The sequence below is a fragment of the Gymnoscopelus microlampas genome (assembly GCF_963454915.1).
Source record: "Gymnoscopelus microlampas genome assembly, chromosome: 17".
Taxonomy (NCBI): Eukaryota; Metazoa; Chordata; class Actinopteri; order Myctophiformes; family Myctophidae; genus Gymnoscopelus; species Gymnoscopelus microlampas.
Window position 1 is genome coordinate 22,384,376 of NC_139954.1, and position 24,052 is coordinate 22,408,427.

At 41.2% G+C, this 24,052-nt stretch overlaps 1 protein-coding gene across 1 annotated transcript; it reads left to right on the top strand.

Moving 5' to 3' along the window:
* The first annotated feature begins 584 nt into the window (after positions 1-584).
* On the top strand, positions 585-21,952 carry col8a1a (collagen, type VIII, alpha 1a). The gene is made up of 3 exons (XM_084083631.1): positions 585-692; positions 14,974-15,292; positions 19,467-21,952. The coding sequence occupies exons 2-3, from the start codon at positions 14,980-14,982 to the stop codon at positions 21,389-21,391; spliced, it is 2,238 nt and encodes a 745-aa protein (XP_083939757.1). The 5' UTR covers positions 585-692; positions 14,974-14,979; the 3' UTR covers positions 21,392-21,952.
* The last annotated feature ends 2,100 nt before the right edge of the window (positions 21,953-24,052 follow it).

Here is a 24,052-nt window from a genome sequence, read left to right on the forward strand (position 1 = left end):
CAAGCTAAAATGTTGGATAGTTAGGAACCAAATGGGCCCATACTGGTCTGTAACTCTGAGAATGTACAGCTTTAACCAAATGAACAGGGTATTTTACAGTGTAGGTTGGGGTCACAGAGATGAAAAAAGTATCAAATGGGGGGTCCGTGCCGTGGCCTAATGCTTATCAGACTGGGGGTCCTTGAAATTGAAATGGTTAAGAGTAACTGGCTTGGAGCAACCAGGCCCAGGTGGTCAGAGTGTGTCTGGAGTCTGGACTCACTCTCAAGTTGATGAATCACCTCACTTTTTTAGTCCACACAGCAGTACACAATGGCCAGTAGACCGAGGCATTAATAATACCCTGTTTATCGTTACCATCCAGCACGGGCACCGATGCCTGGAAAATAAGCAGTATTTGCCTGAGGAGGTCGCATGATTCTTTTTGGGGGTTCTTGTCTGCTTTCACCACTCGAGGCCTCTCTCTCTCTCATAGCAACAATCAGCCTCTCTTGCTCTCCTCTCTCTCCGCCCCTCCCAGTGGCTCCACCCTGCAGCAGATATAACCACGGTCCATGCTGTGTAAGTCTGTTCAGAGCACGTATCCCAAGGTTCTCCTTATCTACTTGTCTGTCTAGCATTCTGGCTGTGGGTGTGTGTGTCTCTCTCTCTGCAGTGATTATTTCTCCATAAACGGCCCCTCACAGAGAAAGGTAAGTTCAGATCCACTATGTTTAGCATCACTCTCCTGTATAGTGTGGCATTGTAATGACATTATCACACAGAGGGCATAATGATGATTTGAATTTGAAATAGTTGTTTGTGTCTTTGTGTGATTTCTATTGGCATAGATGTAAATAGGCTGTTTAGATGTTGCTTCATTATTTTATCATTAGCTAATTTGTCAATCCAGTGGATTTCAAATGCCATCTGGTATTGTTGCTATTGTGTTCAACATCCCTTGTAATGTAGGCTCATTTCTCTAGTTGTGTTTTGTCAAAGGTGCATGGTAAAATCAAATGATTTGCACTGAAATCAGTGATCACACATTTGCAACTCTGCAATGTTCCAGACATTCATATTGTACGTAATTCCTTGAACCCTGTTTGTGGACTTTGTGGACAGTAATATCTTATGAAAAAAAGCCATTTGAAACTGAACTAAATTATAGCTAAGTTCTGGCTAATGTTTAGTGTATTCACCAATGTAATCATTATTGGTGTTTTGTGTATGACGGTATAAATATATGTTGTTGTATAATTGATCAGTGGCTAGACATTTGTCTGCTTGGATCTTTAGACAAGGACCAGTAGAGAACATCTTTCTAGCAGGAGATACAATAGTGTCTTCTTGGGTGTGTGTGTGTGTGTGTGTGTGTGTGTGTGTGTGTGTGTGTGTGTGTGTGTGTGTGTGTGTGTGTGTGTGTGTTTTTGTGTGTGTGTGTGTGTGTGCGTGTGCGTGTGCGTGTGCGTGTGCGTGTGCGTGTGCGTGTGCGTGTGTGTGTGTGTGTGTGTGTGTGTGTGTGTGTGTGTGTGTGTGTGTGTGTGTGTGTGCGCATGAGGCTGAAGCCAAACTGTCAGGTCTACAGTATGTGATGGGGCCAAGAGCATCAGCTTGGTGAGAAGAGAGAACAGAGTAAACACTGCCATTGGCTGTGAGCAGTTATTTCTCTCAGGGATTATGACAGCTCTTTGGTTGAACGATGATGATATCTCTGTGACTCTGTCTGAGAAAGTTCATTGGTTTACTGCAGTGTTTCTCAAACATAGGCTCACTGACCCTTTAACCTTTCCTACTATTGTATTTTATTTTATTTCCCCCCAAATATTATTTTTTCCCCCAAAAGAATAGTTAAAATAACAAATCTACACTATGCATTTTTTTTTATATCATGTCAAACAGTTTGAAAATCAGACAATGAACTCGTCAGGGTGTGGAAAAGATTTTTGTTACCTTGGTATATTCAAGATTAAAATGCTTGGGATATTCCCATTCCTCTCACAGTTGTTACTACAGATCCTCACCTGATTAGTACTATTAGTAGTTATAGTAATATGCAATCTATCTATGGTGGTGATATAGTGTGCACTGTGCACTCACTGACATTAGTCTCTAGCATTATTTCTTAACGTCGATGTTGGGTGGAAGCCAAACCCGTTTTCTTTTTTTCAGAAAATGTGTTCCAATGGACCATTATTGTAGTAATTATTATTTAGTCTCAAGCTTATGTTAATATTTTTCATTGGTTAAATATATACAAAACCCACAGAAAGACATAACCACTTTCATTTAAAAACAACATTTTAACTTTCAAAGATTTGAGATCTATAAGCTGGCAATTTTTTCACAACACTCTTGTACTGTACTGTACGATAAAATAGGCCATTCATTTTCCATATTACAAAAATGTAATATGGAGATACAAGGTTTCTGCCCGACAACAATATTATGTAATCGTCAAGGTACTCTATACCTCAAACACAGTGTGTGAATTAAATATATTATTTTAGTTTTCAAACAATTCATTCCCTCACTGCTTTTCTCTGGGACATGGTGTATTTTCCACAGTTCCTCTGATTATAAATTCCTCTCCACTTATTTATGCACATGGAGGCCAGGCCAGCTTCCTCTATTCTCTCTCTTTCCCCATTGGCTTGTGCTTAGGACAAAATATTCAGGCCGAGGTGTACCCCTGTGTTCACTTTATGCAGGTTATCTTGATTTATACGTGTAGATCGGTGACAATAGCTGATCTACAAGCTCACAACATTATGTGAGCTTGTAGATCTGCTATTTCCGGTGCCCGACACTGCGCACAACCAAGTATAAATCAGGGGTTAGTGTGCCAGAGCCCTACCAGGTGTGAGCAACGTGTGTTTAAGAACTACTTTTAAGCAGGTTAGTGTGCCAGACAGGGTATGAGAACCACAAACACAGCTGACCATTCTGTGTGCCTCCAGTTGGGCACAATGGGTGAAGGGTCAAAGAGGTTATGTGCGTATAATTGCGCACGCGCACCGTCGTGTGTGTGTGTGTGTGTGTGTGTGTGTGTGTGTGTGTGTGTGTGTGTGTGTGTGTGTGTGTGTGTGTGTGTGTGTGTGTGTGTGTGTGTGTGTGTGTGTGTGTGTGTGTGTGTGTACATTGCCTGTATTCATTCTTCAGAAAAACTTCAGGAATGCTGGATTCAAAGGAACAAAAGAACCCCAAAAGAAAGCGAGAATGATAGCGGACAAAAAGAGAGGGAAAGAATCCGTAAACAGCTTGGTCATTTAGGTTCACAGCTGTGTGTGTGTGTGTGTGTGTGTGTGTGTGTGTGTGTGTGTGTGTGTGTGTGTGTGTGTGTGTGTGTGTGTGTGGTGGTAGTAGTAGCCATATTACTACTCTTTGTGTATTTGGGTTTGTTTAAACAAGAGCTTTGCCGTGTGACTTGAAGAGGTGTTAATTTTACGGGGTGTGCTTTGTGATAAAGGCAGCGTTTAAGCAGCTTTGGAGCTGCAAAGGTTTTTCTCATTTCATTGAGACTCCAGAGCACCATGGCACTGTCAGTTTTTACCATGAAGAAATACAACCCTGAAAGAGGTGTGTTTAAGTGTGCGTGCGTGCGTGCGTGCGTGCGTGCGTGCGTGCGTGTGTGTGTGTACTGTATGTGTATTTTAGTGCTGGAGTGAGTATATTTGGAGGATCAACCAACAGTGAATGCATGGGTAGATTATGGGTGAGGTATCTGTGAAGGATTGTGGTGCAGGGAGCAGAATGAGAAGGCTCAGCGGTTTGCTAAACATGCTCAGTGGGATTGGAACATTGTCATTTTGGTCAGGCAGCAATTTTGCTGACATGCAGCAAGAAAAAGAGAGAACCTTTTTTTTTACTGAACTTAAATAATAATTGCAGCTCTCCTGATTCAACTGAACGAGTCAAGTTTGACTGAATAAGGCAATGTTTTAGATTTTAAAGACTGACGTCACACCACTCTCCAAACAAATGCAAAACGACAAACATACACAGACATAGGCTACAGTAAATTCATTGATACGTAAAGGCATACACACATACCCTTACATATAAGGCTTACAATACACACACACACACACACACACACACACACACACACACACACACACGCACACGCACACGCACACGCACGCACACGCATATGCACATATTCACATGCACACGTACTGTAGAGCAGGGTTTCACACAGAGTGCCGTGATGCCAGTCCATATAATATTTGGAATTCATCAATATAACTTATACAATTATTTTATGTGAGTTTAAGCGTTTCTCAATATCACTTGATTATTTTATGAGTTTAAATGTCAAGTACAACATAATTTTCAAACAGTTCTAAACAAAACAGATATTCTCTCTCAGTGGTGTGTTCTATGTTTTTTCGGAGGGCATACGATATGCTCGACATGCGTGTGGTTGTGGTCAATGAATGAAATGGTTAGTAGAGGCCTACGCTTTTTTTCAGCTGGTCATACTATGTATATACTGTAGCGTAACACGGTAGAACACACCACTGTTCTCTCTCAAGTTTTCCATAGTGATATACGCGCTCTTCCTAACATTACCTGTCCGTAGATAGATGAAAGGGAAATGTGGATAGGTATCTTAAGAGAACAAGTAACGCTGTACCCATTTGACACTGGAGGCCGTGTCTGATATGACACCCCGGGGCCCACCCAGCATACATGTCAAAGTGTCCCTGAGCAAGACACTTAACCCCTAACAGCTCCCCACCGAGCGCTCATCATGACCATCTGAGCAGCCATCAGCTGGCTGAAGCTGAATCTGTTTTTCCCTCGGCCTCGCAGCATTATTAAAGGTCTACCTTAACCAGGTGGTTTCTCTATCTCTCTCCCAATCAACCCCGGTAACAAGGTGGGTTCTCTGTGTTACTTCTAACTACACTGGCAACTAGGTGGTTTCACTTGCTTCCTCTTCCTTTCACCTCCATGGGGAACTGCCGGGTCATCGAGTGGCTTTAGGTCACTGACCAAGGATGTGTCCAATGGAGGAGGAGGCAAAGAGAGGTGGGAAGAGAGAGCTAGAGGAAGGAAGGTGGGTGGGGGGGCTATGGAACAGACATTGCTCTGTTCAAAATTGAGTAAGAGGAAGAAGCGGAGACAGCGAGAAGCGAAATGTTTGTATCTGAGAGGAGACAGGGAGGACAGACAGATGTGTCTGGAGGTGCAGCACTGGCGGCTGGGTATACAGAGATATCATTTCCATTACCGTCTAATGCATGAGTTAGAGGGAGGAAAAGGTATGTTTTTAGGGGAAATGTTTTACAGCGCTCAGTGGTGTGCTCTGACAAATCTGCTGATATTCCGCCATCAGTGTATGTGTGTGTTGGCTTGAGTGTTTTTGTGTCTGTGGGCAATAGTTTTAGTGTGCTCAATTTTAGAGTGTGTGCCTGGAAATTATAGATCCAGGTGTGTTTCCATAAGTTATACAGGAGCCACTCCCTTTTTAAACCTTGTACATAAAGGTGGTGTGTAAGTGATATTATTTTGTTCAAATTAGTGTTAAAAAGCTCTATATTCCAATAATAATTATTGTTATACAGTGTTTGTTTAGTGACAGTGTTCTTACCGTCTCTCAGCTCTTTAGTAAACAGAAAATACATTTCAAGTCGGGATACCAATTTCATCCAATCAGGAGACAGAACTAATACAGGATAAAACCAAAAAATAGCAGACAATATTGGAACTGGAATGCTATAAAGTTGAAGCTGATAAATGGGTTCTCTCTACGGATTGGATGAAATTGGTGACCCGCATGAAAATGTTTTCACTGTTTACTGAAGAGGTGGAGAGATGGGGTGACTGCTGTTACTTAACAAACACTATAGCAATAGAGTGCTTGTTTAACCACAATAGATAAATTAAGTACCTATAATAAAGGTGAAGTAAATATTCCATCAGCGGATAAACAGATTAATATTACCTTTCTGTAATATGACAGTAAGAGCCAACAATCATGATTGATGGTACTTTAAGCCTGTCTTTCTCTATTACTAAAATGAATGTGTCTGCATATACTGTACAGTACAGTGTACTAGATGTACCTTCTATACTCTACAAAGCAGAAATATTCCATATATAATTTACCAGTAGCTAATACGTCCCCAAACTATTTCCTTTCCCTCTCTTCATGACTCTTGCCACAGACTCCTGCCAGACTTTAGAATGATGAAATCACGAGTCTATCGCAGCCCAAATGTGACTTTTAATGAGACAGTGTGGTTCTGTGGAGCCATAAGCTCTGCATGGAATCTATCTTTAATGTTTTCAACGAGCATTCCTCCCTTAAGTTCATGACAGCCTAATGGAAATCCTGGTTGTCGAGATATGTCGTCCCATCCAACCGGCAATGGGGAAATCAGGAGCAATGCGAGGAAATGAGAAGCTCTGGCAGATTTAGATGTACTGTAGCAATGCCTTGCATCTCCCATGGTTTTGATACCATGGTGGAGACGGCAGCCTATATATAGCGCCTGAACACCTCTCGCATCTCCTGGGCAAAGCTTAACTCAGCACAAGAAGCAGCTTACAGACACATGCGACCCATGCGTGCTGTACATCACACACCTGATGGACAATTCCCTACACGTCTATTTATGTAAAATGTCAGAATGATGGACATCTGGAAGTAGTCATGGGAAGCACACACATGTGCACACACATGCACATGCACACAATGTAGACTACATGGAGAAGCTTTGCTTATTTTTTATTCTGTCTGGGCCAGGCGGGGCATGCTGAGAGCTCACTGGTGTGTGACCAACCACACATGGCTCTTGGCAACAGATGTCAAACCTCAGATATCTATGATCACCCCCCACCCCCCTATATCAGCCGTATCATCCAGTGGTTAATGGCAGCTTACTGGATCGGTTGTCAGAGTGTCAAACCTCATTGGCAGTTAGTGTGTGCATGCGTTTGTATGTACATGCATGCATGTGTGTGTGTGTGTGTGTGTGTGTGTGTGTGTGTGTGTGTGTGTGTGTGTGTGTGTGTGTGCGTGTGCGTGTGCGTGTGCGTGTGCGGGTGGGGGTGTGTGGGTGTGGGTGTGTGTGTGGAGGATAATTCTGTTAACTACTGTAAGAGTACTGTAGCAGTGTCTGTTACCCGGCCAGTATGGAAAGTGTGGTAAATAAATGTTGTAAAAAATACAGAACATCGTTCTTGTTCTTGTTCTCAGTTACACTCCATAAAGCCTGACTGCTTGTCAGAAAGTGGTGACAGAAAGTGTTCAAGTGCAACGGTCTGTAAAAGAAATCAACCCACTGAGTGAGATGTATATGAGAAACAGATCACATGACATCACCCATGCTGTGATTAATTTACACGTTACCAACCAAGTTATACATCGATTATTGTGTTTGCTATTAATATATAGATTTTTTCAACTTTTTCAATCAATTGAATAACGGATAACCGTGTTTTTATATCAACGAATTAACGTGAATACATTTGATTTTTTTTGTTATATTCGACTAAATCGGTTAACCACTTAAGCCTGTTTTATACTTTCTTGTACACCGGTGTTGTGCAAAAATAGAGGAAAATTGCCGACCTACAAGCTTAACGTATTGCATCGCGACTCGTTGTGAGCTTGTAGATCATCTATTTTCAAAATGATTTACTTTACTTTATTTGTTTATTTGGAGCAGAGCATACAGAGCATATTAATGGACGTCACATGGACGTAAATACACCGGATTTAGCAAAGACGCTAATTTTCATCCGCAGACCTCACACAAAACATACAATCTGAAAACATACAGACAAACGGTGGAATACATTTACATAACATTACATAGGGAACACAGCATAAAAATAAACCTAAAACATGATCACAAATGGTTGCAGCTTTGGTTTTCAAGCAACCATCTTTTCAGATTTAATTTAAAAGATGGAAATGTAGCACAATCCCTTATATGCAGAGGAAGGCCATTCCATGCTACACAACCCGGTACTGAGAGGACATTTTGACCGGAAAACTGGTACCAGCACTGAAAAGGCATTGGAAGCTATGTGAGATGTTCATTATGGTTAGAACCTTGAATAATAGACCACACCTTGTCAATTGTAAGTTAGTCGCAAAGCAGGCGACATTATGTTCAACAACATAAGGCTAGTTAAGTATTCTGGGTAAGAACATATGGTATTTCCATCAGCCTCATGTCTCTATGACAAAGTTACGTTGTCGTTATGTGACACTGAACAGAACCTTGCTTGTTCTTGACCGACAGTCACTATGATCTGTAACCCCATGTGCTGACAGAACATTTCTCCTCACTTCTACACACACCTATTCACACAGTCATAAATAGTTACACACATGCACACATGCACGCAATGGCAGCCGGCCAGGCCAGACTTTTGGCCAGATTGCATTTACTGTACGTACAGTATATCCACAGTATTAATGGTTTACACATTACGCTAACCCGATCAGTCCAAGTGTAGATGGCCAGGCCAGATTTTAAATATAGTTTTAATATTCTTATCTTATTTTGAATTGTTACTTTAATTGTTATCTCTCTTAAATGTATCTGCGTTTCATGCCTACTTTCGTGCTGCTATGACACCTCAATTCAATAAAGGTTCATCTACATAAAAGTTCAAATGGATCATTAAATTTGTATGATTTCAGTTATGGCAGATTTACAAGCTCACAATACATTGCAATGCAACTCGTTCCAAAGATATTTGAGGGTGAAATTAGGGGGGATAGTATAGAGCCCTGGGGGACCATGTCAAAAAAAAAATGTTTTATGTGCAGAGAGAAAGAGAATGATGTTTTTGATAATGAGTGATTGTTTTCTATGTTCATACTATATCAATTAGTTCCCAACCAGCCCACTCTCCCACAAAACACCAAGAAATTCATTCTAGCAGATTGATACTATTAGGAGATGGAATAAAACAAGATAAGGAGCATGAAGTCCCTGTTTAATATTGTTTTAGATTAATGACGTGAGTTGCGGCTATGGGGGAAAATGAATGGAGAGTCTATTGTGAACCTTACGTTTTTTGTGTTGTTGAATGATAATAAAGGACAAATATTGTTTAGATCAGTTTAGAAGCCATACCAACCCTCAACATCAAATTCACCATCAAATGTGTTAGTGCTAGAGTGCTAGTTAAATCCTGATTTTTTTTTATTTTTACACTTAAAGAGTAAAATTAACACTAAAGGATGTTACTGTGTAGCTGACTTCTGGGCCCATCCCTCTAACTTTGAAGCCTATAGGTGTATTGTTGACAAGGATATAAAGGCTGTTTTATGCTTTGTTGGGCACCAGTGTTGTACTCCGAGCAGATCTACAAGCTCACATGCTTATAAATCTGCTATTTTCGGCACGTGACACCGTCGTATGACGAGGTATAAATTAAAGACTTCAGGGGCAGAAATAGCTCCAGACCCTACTTGGGAAAACTGAGCAGCATTCCTTTGGACCTGTTGGCATGTCAGACTTCCATCTTTGCGGAAACGAGATGGGCCTCCTTCAAAGGCACGAGACGGCCAGCTCTCATGGGGGGAGAGAGAGTGGCACCGCCATGTTAAAATCACCAGCTGCCTGAGAAACGGCCAAAGGGCAAAAGCTGATGCTTGTCCATCTGTGGAGCTGACGGCAGAGCAGGCGATGAGGATGTGGCATGGATTCCAGATTAGAATTAGGGGCAGAGCACGTCGACTCTCTAAAGACTGATTTAAGCCTAATTCATTCTTTGTCACTTCCACCAAAAAATTGCGTCACATTTTTCATTTGAAAATCAGTTATTTTTGGTGAGTGACACATGGCACATTGACACTTTTTTTTACTCGAGGGATAAATCAGGTTTAAGTATGAACTGAAACAGGGGCTGGGACTGGAGAGTGATTGACACTGGATTGAGTCTGTGAGAAGAGCTTTGGCAGAGGCAGAGGCAGAGGATGGCTTGGCTGGGCATGGATGGGCTGGCTGGTATGACTTATAGGCTGGAGACAGGCTGTTTGTTTGAATCAGAACTAGACCTCAGAGGGTGAGATGGGCTTTCACACTACAGTACCAAACCAAAATCCTTCCACCTGGACCAGACAACCAAAGCAAACTGTGGCATCTTGTGTTACAGGCCATTTGAAAGGGAATGCACAGTGGTCGGATAATAGGTGTAAGACTAGAACGTGGTCTGGACGGCCCAGCTGCAGCATTATTCTGTTGGCTCACAGCTGTGCTGGTTGGACCTGACTTTTGTGTTCTGACTGGAAGGAATCAAGCAGTTGAGCAGGCAGACACACAGGGTTCAATTTGCTGTGGGTTGCCTCTGCTTTTGATATCTCCACTCTAGTAATTCATATTTATAGCCAGTGGGGATATGTTTTATCCTTGCTTCTGGTCTTATGGGAAATGTAGACTGTCTAATATGTTTGATATTTAAATTTGATGATATCACAATTGAACAATGTAATAAAAAACAACCCTGGCATCGGTATTTGGTGCAAATTTTCAAAATGAAAAAAGGCAAAACATTTCAAAATTACTGAATTGTTTTAAAACATTTTCAAAAATAGCAAAAATAGGCGATCAACAAGCTCATCAACTTGTAGATTGTCTAATTTGCTATTTGTTGTTATTTGTCTTTCAGTGAAGTATATAGGGCTTAAGTGGTTAAGAAAACTACCATTCTTTATGAATCGAACCCTGCAGAGTGCAGACACACATACACACATGACCCCATGAGGAGGCATTAGGTCAGTATTTTTTTTAAGATGATTTAGTCAAGTTTAGGTGCAATTTAAAGATCCTTATCGTTTATGCCGGATCGCAGCTGCAGCTATATAATGACATCTTAATGTCATCTTCTTTTTGTAATCTTGGATTTTTAAGCTGTTGTTTTTATGTTTTTATTGTAGTGGAGCTTCCCAGCTTAAGATTTTCACATGTAGGTCTATGTACCTTACCAGTGCAAAAGTGACATTAAAACTGAATCAGAATCTATCTTTTTGTATCAAAGTTGTGCCATGGTGGAGGGACAGCTTCTCGATTGTAGCTTAAGTGCAGACACAATTTTGTTCTGTCTTCCCTGCTTTCTTTGCTTAACACAAAGACATGACCAGATATGGAGGGGTTACATTCAAAATGTAATTGATTGGTAAAAGATTACTAATGATCTTATTGTAATTATAATCAGTAACCTAGTAGGTAATGTTTGTATTGCAAAAGTCAATAGAACACACCACCACATTAACATTTACTGAGTCTTTTGTATGCAACTCAGACAATTTACAAGTTGCTTGATTCAATATTCAGATATTTGATATACATTTTTTACAAGCCCCCTCCTATATAAACCCATTTAAACTTATTGAAAACACTCGTCCCTGGTTCTAGTGACTGATCGTTCTTCTAATGCATAATGGGGGGTGTGAATTACTCTTTTCATGGTTTTGTAATACAAAAAATAAGTTAAATATAAAAATATGAATTAAATACATGAAAAAAGGACTTGAAGAAACACATAGTTCTGGTGACTGATATCCTTCTTCTAATGATTAAAAGAAGGATTTCAGTCACCAGAACCAGGGTTTTGTGTTTTCGATGAGTCTAGTTGACTGCTTAAAATAGAGTTTAAAGTTCATAAAATGAATATCAAATATCTACATGTTGAATCAAGCAACTTAAAAACTGTCTGGGGTGCACACAAAAGCCAGAGTAGATGTTAAAATGACAGAAGTACATTCTGAATTGTACATTACCAATCCTGGAAATTATATAAGTGTGTTTTATTCAAAGAAACTATTACTTAATGAAATCACTGAATAAATGAACAAATATGTATTTAATCCAAGTATTTGGGGTAAAGAATACCTTTGCTTGGTTAGGAATACGATTAGTGGGCATGCTGTGGACGTGATTTGATCATAGGGTAATAGCTGACGGAAGGGATGCTCTCGCTGTACAAGCTAGTTCCTGCATGGCGCGCCAGTGAGTTAGCTGAGGGGTGACAGACATACTTCACACTCTTGTAAAATGACTTTTGAGTGGCAGGCAATGAATGCATGTTCACTCTCTTTTACTCGATACTTGTTTTGCCTTTTAATTTCAATGTTTTCATTGCTTAGTTTTTGCCTTTTAACTAGTTATTATCTTAATAAAGTCGTTTTTTTGTTTGTTCAGTCTTGTAAAGCGACTTTGAGTACCAAGAAAAGCGCTAAATAAATTGGATGAATCATTATTATTATTATGCTGTTCATACAAGCAATAAATGGCAATCATGTTCATGCCACGAGCGTGTACATAATAGCCATGAATCTGACAACATGTGTTGCACAGTGGGATAATGCTAGCCTGGTAAACCCCCCCCCCCCCCCACTTCCGGAAATCTCATTTGCATTTGATTAAATGAGATATCTGGAAGGAAGGGTTTACCAGGATAATGCAGGTACAGGCTACAGTGCATCCCGATGAGCGGTGTAGTTAAGCCCTATTATGCCCTGTTGTATGACAGTGTCATGCAAAAATAGCAGATCCACAAGCTTGATGTGACACGTTGTGAGCTTGTAGATTAGCTATTTTAACAATTTTCGAACATTTTATAATCTTAAAGTCTAAAATGACATGCCGACAGGTTGCAAGTGGTTGAGTTACTGTTAAGCTGTACTTCTTTTGGGAACCTGTTCATCATGGAAACCGACATACAGTTCTGTTTTGTGCTTAAAGGAAAGTAGCATCTGCCTGCAAGTAGCTGAGATTTTGTTAGAGGTCAGCACAGAGGGCAGCCTTAGCCTTGGATTTAGCAACGTTTAATGTGGCTCCCTCTGGTGTCTGGTTACTGTCTGTACAGGAATTAACCCAACTACTCAGACTTGGGCACAGGTAGGCTTAATGCAAAAGGGGGTCATGCATTCTCAAACATTATATTTCAGATTACTCAGCAGTAAATAAAACATTTCATGAATAATTTACGATGAAACTGCTGAGCCAGTAGAATATTGAATTTGAAGCCATTGGCTATAACCCGATCGCAAATAGAGAAAAAGGTGAGCTGCTGCTCTAGTAACTGAGTCATTTGTATATGCTAAAACTGAATATCAGTTGTTGCTGAGGTGGCATAGAGAGACGGCACTAGAAACAATATTAATTTAACAGCACTTTGATGGACTGAATAAAGGTGTCATCGTCTATTCTCTATGTCATCAGTTAGTCTTGATGGAGTATATTCACTTTAGCATTTGGGAAAGTTCAAAAGAATAATTTACATCAAAGGGCCTGGCCAGCAGACCATAGTGTGATTACGTCTTTCATTTGTTGAGGAGGGGGAGAGAAAACAGGAATGGGCCTGAACTCACATTACACAGAGAGGGGGGGGGGCAGGGAGAGCAAGGGGGAAAATCTAACAAGTAAAGAAAAACATGTCAAGGAGAGGAAAAAATCTAACATATCTACATAATATACACATAGCATAAACCAGAAAGTACAGTACGTACATGAGGTTAGACATAAAGTGTGAGGTGGTGACGCTTCAGTAGGTCCACATAAGCAGCAGGTATGTACATGAGATTAGACATTAAGGTGCAAAAGAGTATCAACGCATGCATTGTACATGAGATTAAACATATAATTATCAACGCATTGTCAGGTTCACATAGGATGGAAGTCCAAATAGGGTAATAACTCTCACAGGTAAAATCCACATTGTAGATCCACAAGGAAAAGTAAAATGGCCTGGTGACAGCAGGAAGTGGCCAGGCCATGTTCAACAGTCCTGATGGTAGCCTTTCATCTCAAGCTGCCTTCTCAGGATTCAAAAATGAATCGATTTTAGTTATTTGTTTGGTTAATCCTCAAAAACTCCTTGAAGGCAAAAGTATTAAAATTGCTTTGAAATTTCATTTACTTTTCTTTCTCTCTCTCTTTCTTTTTTTTTAGAAAGATAGGTGATATTCTCTTCCAAATGGTGAATAGCTCATTGTTGAATGAAACCTTTCAAAAATTAATTCAGCAGCAACAGATCACTTTGTTTCTTCAATGATGATTATAATAGTATTTGTAAATGCTTTTGAAGCATATTAAGAATTACTATACTAATAATTTGCCTGAACAACTAAGACGTTTTCCGAGTTCCAAATTGAGGAACCAAGGAACAACAAAAGTGGATTATTTTTGCATTGTAAAGAGTGTGAGAATGTGTCGAACAGCTCCATATTCCAAGTCTATGATATGTTGTTTTGTGTGACTCCTTGAGTCACTGGCCATATGAATCAAGGAGTCAAGGAATGCATATCTCCGTCCAGTTAGACTTAGGACTAAAGTAATAATGTAAATTGAAAAGCCTTCATCAATCCTGTGTATTTTGTTTAATACAGAATATTTGGTGTACAGAGAACAATTTTGTGGTGGAAAAGAGCAATGTACAAGTGTATAATCTGAACGCAGCTACAAAATAACCCAAATTGCCTAATCATGACTACTAATAGACGGGTTTCCTGTTAGTAAACATGAGAGGAATATGACCGCGCAGCTGCGGGGGGAAGCCTATGGGTGCGTTTGGAAATTACGCACCGGAGCACACTCGCCTATTAGTTTGTATTGGCCAGTGCGCTCACTGCCGCTCAGGGCTGTATTTTCGAACGCGCCTTTCCCCCAGGCATGCGCAGATTGCGCATTCTGCTCTGTGATGACGTCGCGCGGAAATCCGTCTATATTACAGACATAACATTGGAAAAAGATGGCACACAGACTCTGGCTTGTATTTTGTAGTTCTGTCTCTAGCAAATAAAAACAGAACATTGTTAGTTTAGTTTTAGTTAAGCAGTGACTTCCAGTTGATGGTACTTTAAAACAAAACTTGTCTTTTGTTGACACAATGGATATACAAATCAAATGAAGGCATGGTAGGGTTGTTCAATTGCAGAATTTTCGACAAAAGTGTTAAAAGAGTTCAATTCAACTACACATTTAGACTAATTGTTTGTCCTCTCTTTCCTTCCTTCAGGCTATTATGGCCATGCCTCCCCTCCTGAACCCCTTCCTCCTGGCACTGTTACAGCTGGTCGTGTTAACTCATGTTCATGGAGGGGCATACTATGGACACAAGCAGCATCCTCAGCAGCATCACCAGCCCATACAACACGTCACACAGCACATGGGCATGGTCAAAGAGGGCTACCCACAGCAACAGTACCTTGGCAAGGAGATGCCCTATATGCCATTATACCCCCAGTACAGGAAGGAGCCTCCCCAGATGCCTGTGCATATGGGCAAGGAGAACCCTCGTAAGGGTGGTATCTTTAATAAAGGTGGACAGGACAAAGGTGAGTCTACCTACCATTTCAAGCTATAAACTATCATCAACAGTCATTGGCTATATTAACCACATGAACCCTCGTGTCCCTATTCTGGGCCAAATATTCTGTGAAAATAGCAGATCTACAAGCTCACTACTTGTCTTCTTGTGAGTGAGCTTGTGTTCGGCTATTTTCTGTGAAGAGATTTGGTGTAGACAATACAAGTGGATCCAGTATAGAGCACTTGGGGAACCCCTGTCAAATATAGGGTGTAAAGACCAGCTGAAACTAAAACTTTTTTTCCCACACTTTTAGAACATATCCGTGGTCATAATGGGGACATAGTTAACAACATTTGATCAAAATAAAATATATATATATTTCAAAAGTCCAATCTTAATTACTTCCTGTCAAACAAATGTACAACGTAATGCTTGATAACATCGGCAGGTACTAACCAATTTCAATGAATAATATTATGACAAGTAGCACTAGTGCCGGTGTTTCTCTGTTGAATAATATCAAAGATGGTGCATGCAGCGCTTACAGCCTTCGCCAAATGTATAATTCCTCATTCTGGCAAGACCCACCCTTAGACCCACCCTACCTGCTGCCAATTGGCTTCTTGGCAGAAAGGGCCGTCCTAACCTTCAAATAACATCCAAAACTGTCACAGAACAGTGAGCTTGATAGCTCTTGATAGTAAAGAGAGTAGGTTTATGTTCCCAAGACTATGGTTATGAATCCCACCGCCGTGTACATTTCCACACAAATAAAAAAATTCAGTGAGTAAAGAGAAAGGTTTACGTTCCCAAGACTATGGTTATGAATCCCACTGCGGATGTACTTTTCCACACAATTACGTTAGTGTGATTAGGCATAGTTTTTCGTGAGGTTAAGGTTAGGGTTAAGGTTAGGGTGAGGCATATTGCAAAAGTGTAAGGAAGAAGTTGAATACAAGGAAGAAATATAGCTGCAAGCAGCGATAATACGGGGCCAGTGAATAGAGAGAGAGAGAGAGAGACATGGAAACGGAATAGATTGAAGAGAGAGAGAGTGACATGGAAACAATAGATTGATGAGAGAGAGAGATGGAAACATAATGGTTTGATTGGACATCTCAACCTACTGCCATTAACAGGATTCGAACTCTCAACCTTCAGACTAATAGGCTGCAACACTACCTATAGTGCTATAGCTTTGTCCAGGCTGATATTGTCTGTTGAAGATCATAAACTCTTGCCTTCTTTCATGAACCAAGCCCCTGTTTCACTAACACTAAGATCACTCGTTCACAAACCATTTACCAATGAAGAAATTGTACATCTCCTCAGAACCAAAACTAGTGAAAGTAGCCGATCTACAAGCTCACAAACCATGAGAAGTTGTGAGATTGTAGATCAGCTATTTTCAGAATGAAGTATGTCATACGTTGAAAAAACGTACTCTCAAATAAGCATTTCAGGTTATCTTTACCATTTGCATATGTATTCATTGATACAGTCATGTTGTTTGCAATTCAACTTAAATTAAGTCTGCATCAAGTGAGGCTTGAACTGGCAACCTTGAGATTGTGAGGCATTCATTTAAGGGAGACACCATTGGCCCAACAGACAAGTAACTGTGAAAAAGGAGATCACACAGATGATACAGTTTCACGCAAATAGCTGAAAAATCCTGGGTTTAAGTGTTTTTCAAACTGTTCAAAATTGCGGACAATCTAAGGGCGGCACTTACTGGTCAAAGCGATAGATGTGTTCCTCATAAGTCAAGGCACATGTGTAAGCAAGTTTCACGACTTTCGGCCAAACGAGGCATGACTTATGCCTGTTTAAAGTCTGCCTTTTCAAAAAATTGCTATAGCGCCCCCTTTTGGCCAATTGGAGTAAGATTGGTTTCAGTGATATTTGGAATGACCCTGTACATTTCTGCAAAGTTTCAAAGAAATGTGAGTCTGCATGTATGTTTTAGGCACAGATGAATAATTTTCATAAAACTGTAATAGTTAAAATCTATCTCCTCCTGGGATTTTTGAGCAATCTGCACGAAACGTTTAACACTTGAACTTTGGACCTCTGCATACAAAAATTTCCAACGGATTTTCCATAAGTGAAAAAATGCAGAAGTTAGGAGCCAATGACTGTTTTTCATATAATTCAAAATGGTGGGCGATCTAAAGGTCAGAGGTCAAAAGTCAGACCACGAAAGTTGTCGGGCATGAAGAGACGCATGTGTGTATCGAAGTTTCATGGTTGTAGGTCAAACAGGGCATGAGTTGTACCTGGTCAAAGTTTGCACTCTCAATTCAGTGCTATAGCGCCACCCTTTGACGAATGAGTGTGAGAATTATTTCTTGGTAGTTTTTCATGAGCATCTACCATATGGCCGAGTTTCGTAAAAAGCGTATGCACGGTTAAGCCAGAACTGGCAAAAACAAGTATTTTTCAAACTGCTCAAAATTGCGGAAAATCTAAGGGCGGAGCTTAATGGTCAAATCGATACGTGTGTTCCTCATGAGTCAAGGCACATGTGTAAGCAAGTTTCACGACTTTCGGCCAAACGAGGCATGACTTATGCCTGTTTAAAGTCTGCCTTTTAAAAAAATTGCTATAGCGCCCCCTTTTGGCCAATTGGAGTAAGATTGGTTTCAGTGATATTTGGAATGACCCTCTACATTTCTGCAAAGTTTCAAAGAAATGTGAGTCTGCATGTATGTTTTAGGCACAGATGAATAATTTTCATAAAACTGTAATAGTTAAAATCTATCTCCTCCTGGGATTTTTGAGCAATCTGCACGAAACGTTTCACACTTGAACTTTGGACCACTTTCTACAAAAAATTCCAACGGATTTTCCATAAGTGAAAAAATGCAGAAGTTAGGAGCCAATGACTGTTTTTCATATAATTCAAAATGGTGGGAGATCTAAAGGTCAGAGGTCAAAAGTCAGAGTGTGAAAGTTGTTCAGCATGAGGAGACGCATATGTGTATCCAAGTTTCATGGCTGTAGGTCAAACAGGGCATGAGTTGTACCTGTTCAAAGTTGGCATTTTTCAATTGAGTGCTATAGCGCCACCTTTTGACAAATGAGTGTGAGAATTATTTCTTGATCGTTTTTCATGACCATCTACCATATGGCCGAGTTTCGTAAAAAGCGACTACACGGTTCAGCCAGAACTGCGAAAAGTGGCAGAAGAAGTGACAGAATAATGCGAATAACAATACGTGTCCAGAGCAGAGCTCTGGCCCCGTAACTAGGAACAAGTGCCAGTCACAGAGACTACTGGCCAATCACAACAGGTCTTGCCAGAATGAGGGCTCAGAAAAGAATAACCCTTTACAAACAGACACAGCTAAATAAACGTTTATGTTACGGCAACCCCAAGGAAAAACTCTTTGAGGAAAAACTCCCCAAAGACAATGATCATGGGCGGGAAGCTGACAAGAGCTCATGTTCTCGTTTCTGTCCTAGAGACCCCTGCTGGTTGGTCAAGGTGCCTGTTCAATGAGGGGATCTGGGGAGAGATAGCGTGAACCACTGCACACATAATGCTTGTAATGGATTTTTTTTTTATCCATACAGGGTGAAGGCATTAGACAAACTTTTATTAACTCAGCCTCTTATTGCAGCTTATAGCCCAAAAAGGGCCTCATGGCCTAGAACAAGCTCCAACCCTTTCCTCTGTCTTGAGTCTTTCTCAGTTATCTCTGACTCCCAAAATGTGATGTCAAAGACTTCTTATAGTATCCCTTGCACACAGAGAAGCAGCCCTTAAATGGTCATATTCTATATGTAGGCAATAATAGACATCAATACATAAGTGGTTAAGCTGACAGGTTAAGTTGTGTATAGGAGTGTAGAGCAGTCCTTGTATGGAATCAGCCTGCGATCAGCCTGGGATCTATGCAGTGGATCAGAACAGTCTAGTCTAGTACCTCTAATACAAAGTTTTGCATAGAATGAATAGTTACACATACAAGTGAATACATAATGCGTGATTACATTGGTAGGTACTAACCAATTTCAATGAATTTATGACAAATAGCACTAGACTCTAGTGACTAGAGGATGGTGTTTTAGTTTTATACGGATTATACCATATTTAGATTGCAATAAAATAACACCTATCTAAATGTTTAACTGTGCATTGATGTGTAAATGATAAATATTTATATATTAAGTATTTCTGCCATTGCCAACAGGTCTCACTATCCCCAGCGGGCCTGAGGGAATTCCTCAAGGTGAACAAGGCCCAGTGGGACCAATTGGACCAAAGGGACCTGTTGGACCTCCAGGACCTCCAGGGATTGGACAGCCAGGACCTGCTGGACAACCGGGCACTCCTGGTCCACAAGGGGAACCTGGTGTAGGAAAACCAGGTTTACCAGGACCACCAGGAAACCCAGGAGTAAATGGTGAGCCAGGACCACAAGGAGAAATGGGCCCTGGTGGTGGAGAGGGGCCAGAGGGACAGCCAGGGTCTCAGGGCCCCCCTGGGCCTCCTGGACTGCCAGGGATAGGTAAACCAGGAGGTCAAGGACTACCAGGCCAGCCAGGTCCACGAGCAGAGCCAGGGCACAAAGGTCTGCCAGGACTTCCAGGGTTACCAGGACCAAAGGGAGACAAAGGACTTGGCCAGCCAGGGCAGCCTGGGCACAAAGGATTCCCTGGACCCCCAGGTCCACCTGGCCCAGGAGGTTTGCCTGGTGTGGGCAGACCCGGATTGAATGGGATGCCAGGTCCACAAGGCCCATCAGGGAAGCCTGGACCCCCAGGAGAGCAAGGACCATCTGGTCCACCTGGTGAAGGAGGTGAGCTTGGCCCACCAGGTCTGCCTGGTCAGGGAAAACCAGGTCAAAATGGCTTGCCAGGACAGCCAGGCATGCCAGGCGGGAAAGGACATCCAGGACCACCAGGTTTGCCAGGGAAGCCAGGACTTCCTGGATTTGGAAAACCAGGATTCCCAGGACCAAAGGGTGATAAGGGCTTGGGTGGTCCGCCTGGACCTTCCGGACCAAAGGGAGATAAAGGCCATGGAGGACTGCCTGGTATGCTTGGATCCCCTGGACCAAATGGTTCACCAGGCCCTTCTGGTCCAATGGGACCACCTGGAGGTATTGGTGCTCCTGGACCTAAAGGTGAAAGTGGAGAGGGAGGGCACAAGGGTCTTGATGGTGCCCCGGGTAAACCTGGTCCTTCTGGACTTCCTGGTAAAGATGGTCTAACTGGAGAAGATGGTGAGCCAGGGCCAAGAGGTCCAGCAGGACCGAGTGGTGGTAAAGGAGAAGGTGGACACAAAGGTTTACCTGGTCCTTCAGGTACTCCTGGACTTCCTGGGCCAAAGGGACAAGCTGGATTACCTGGTGCTGTGGGTCCCCAAGGCCCTAAAGGTATTCCAGGCCTGGGTGGTGCAGGAGGACCAATTGGACCTCCTGGGCCAAATGGGCCAAAAGGAGATAATGGCCTTCCCGGTCTCCCTGGCGTTGCTGGAGAGGGGATCCCAGGTGTTGTGGGTCCTACAGGACCCCCAGGGAAAGAGGGCCTAGCAGGTCCAGCTGGACAACCAGGTCAGCCTGGGCTCCCTGGGCCTCCTGGTCCAGCCGGAGCAACTGCTGTACCCGATAACGCGGCTGTCCTCCCTGTGATGGGCACACTGGATGGCGTAAAGGCTGGTGGCAAGCAGGGCAAGTATGGAGGCAATGGCGCAGAGGTAATGGGTGTCAGTGGCCTGGAAATGCCGGCGTTCACAGCTTTAGTGACCAAACCCTTCCCACCAGTGGGCACACCGGTAATCTTTGACAAGCTCCTGTATAACGGTCGTCAAAACTATAATCCCCAGACAGGTGTGTTCACCTGCGACATGCCCGGCATTTATTACTTTGCCTACCATGTTCACTGCAAAGGAGCCAATGTGTGGGTGGCCTTGATGAGGAACAATGAGCCAGTCATGTACACATATGATGAATACAAGAAGGGCTTCCTAGATCAAGCATCAGGCAGTGCAGTATTACCTCTACAGCCCGGGGATACAGTGTACATCCAACTGCCCTCAGATCAGGCCGCAGGACTTTATGCAGGCCAATACGTTCACTCCTCCTTCTCCGGGTACTTGTTATACCCAATGTAAAAACATTTATTTGAGTGGTGTGTGTTTTTGTTTTTGTTTTTTCAATAAAACATCTATAATCTGTTGCTCCGGTCAACAGAGTTGGGAGGACAAGACGGACTTTCTGTTGGCAAATCTGAAGTGTCTGTATATACCATACAGCAGAGTTCATAGCCATGTATTTGCTAGTACAAGGATTTTTGTACTTACAGCTCTGACAATTATGCAAGAATGTGTAAAACTGGACATTCAAAGAAGATGTTATATAATTTATTTGCATTTGGCAAGTAATGAATAATTTCAGACTCAGAGTTTGATTTATAATTTGGTATCAACAGGAATGCAGAATCCACACTAGGGAGGGTGTAAAATGGTGTAGTGTCATGTTATCTCCCTGCCCTAATTAGTTCTTATCAAAACTGGCAGCTGCCCTATGTGGCAAAGAATGTAAAACAGAAAACTTAAAGATATATTTCACTTTGGTTGGACAACTACATTTTAGCATGCATACGTTGATATTAATTAATGAACAGTCAATCCTCAATATTTGCTTACATTTGCAGAATCCAAGTTCCCTTGTCCATATATATATATAGTGTGTGTGTGTGTGTGTGTGTGTGTGTGTGTGTGTGTGTGTGTGTGTGTGTGTGTGTGTGTGTGTGTGTGTGTGTGTGTGTGTGTGTGTGTGTGTGTGTGTGTGTGTGTGTGCGCCTGCGTGCGTGCGTGCGTGCGTGCGTGCGTGCGTGCGTGCGTGCGTGCGTGCGTGCGTGCGTGCGTGCGTGCGTGCGTGCGTGCGTGCGTGTGTGTGTGTGTGTGTGTGTGAACACAATTTTGATACAGGTGAAATGAAACCTAAAAACGTACAACATGGAAAGCTGACAAAAATTGAGAAATCACTTGATTTTTGACTTGATTAAGTCATAAGTATAGAAGTCTGCTAGTAGTGTGCTACTATTGCTGCTTGTATGGATGTTAATGTCAACTATTATCTTCCACTATCTAATGCTAAGTGTTTGTAAGAGCTATGTCAATGAATTATACCAATGAAATGAGTGAAAGTTGTACACATATTTTTCAGTTTTAACAATGATGAGGTCAGATGAACATGGAATTGACCATACAGTGTGTATTCCTCAGCAATATTGGTGGTCAACCATTAATGGACTCAGGGTTTGCATACTAAAAGTTAAAAGGTGCATCTAAAGGAAAATATTTCTTTTGAATTTGATTAATGAAATGAATCAATTGCATGCGTTGAAAATTATCTGCGCAATTGTGATAATGAACTGCTCCTGTGAGTGAGATTGGAACTGTAACATCTTGTTCTAGGTTTTGTATTATGTTGGCATACTGGCACCAGCTATGATATTACAAAGGATTTGTCACTGGCCAAGTATGGGCAAATGTATGCCATAATGGTGTAATACATATCTTTCAGTAAACAAAGAATGGATTGAGAACAAACACACTGTTACCATGGAATATGAAAACCACTGCTGACATCAAAAAAGGTTGTTGTATTTGTCACCAGCATAATAAAGTATACTATAACTGATTTATGTTAAATATGAAAAAGCCATGAATTTGCAGCTGTTATTTTACTCATTTTCATAGTAATTTGGCTGTGTTCCAAATAGTATTTTTCCACTGCTGTCTGAAGATTTGAATAAGCTAATCAAATAACTTAAACCTATATTGTCACCTGATGTTTACTGCTCTGGTATTAAAAATTGAGTACAATTAATTATCTTATCTAAAATGATACTGTTAAAAGTGCCTTCACTTAGTTTACAGTGTAAATTATGATCCACAGTGAGTTTTAGTTTGATAATATTTAGTATTTCTGGTCACAGGTGTTTTGAAATGAGATAATAAATTAAGCGTGATTCCCAAAACATGCTTTGTATGCTAGATGTGCCTGAAAGCTAAATCAAGCACACAGTATATGAAATACATACAACTCAGGAATCTTTTGAAAATAAAATAAGTGTATATAAAAATACACTTGTCCCAGAATGATGCCTAAATAATGAATTGACAACACTATTTGTGTCTTTAATTTATTATTTTGTCTACTGGTTTCCAATGTCTAGTAGTGCAGGGGACTTCGGTAAGGATTTTTCAAAAGGAAAATAAATGTAATATGTTTCCCTTTTGAAGCAATGGTGCTAAATGTTCAGTGTAAACAAAAGAAAACCGTAGGTAAAGTTTTAAATTTGTAATTGTCTGTTGTTTTTCTAAATAAAGATGATTTAATTAAGAAAATCATTTGTTGTTTCTAACCTCTTTTTTTGTAGCCAAATTAGTGCCAAGAAGTTCTTAGTAGGTCTTCTAGGCTATAAACATTGCATATTAGGTTGACAGAGAAATGGCTGTCTGCATGCTGACTATAAGTGACAGTTCATAGCACCTCGAAATATTCATGTTCTGATTCCATACATCTTGTCTATTACGTGTGAATACACCTTGCAAATGGTGCATTTTATATAGCGACTTTATCCAAAGAAATATAGGCCATCTTGAAAATGGCCGGTTTCTGAAGTTAAATATCTGACCCAGAAGAATGTTCATGCAAAATGTCATGCTTCTATCATAAAATGAACGATTGTTCTTATTATCTAGACTATTAAAATGTGTTCCACATACGTACTGCAGTCTCTTGTTGCTGCACCCCCCACACCC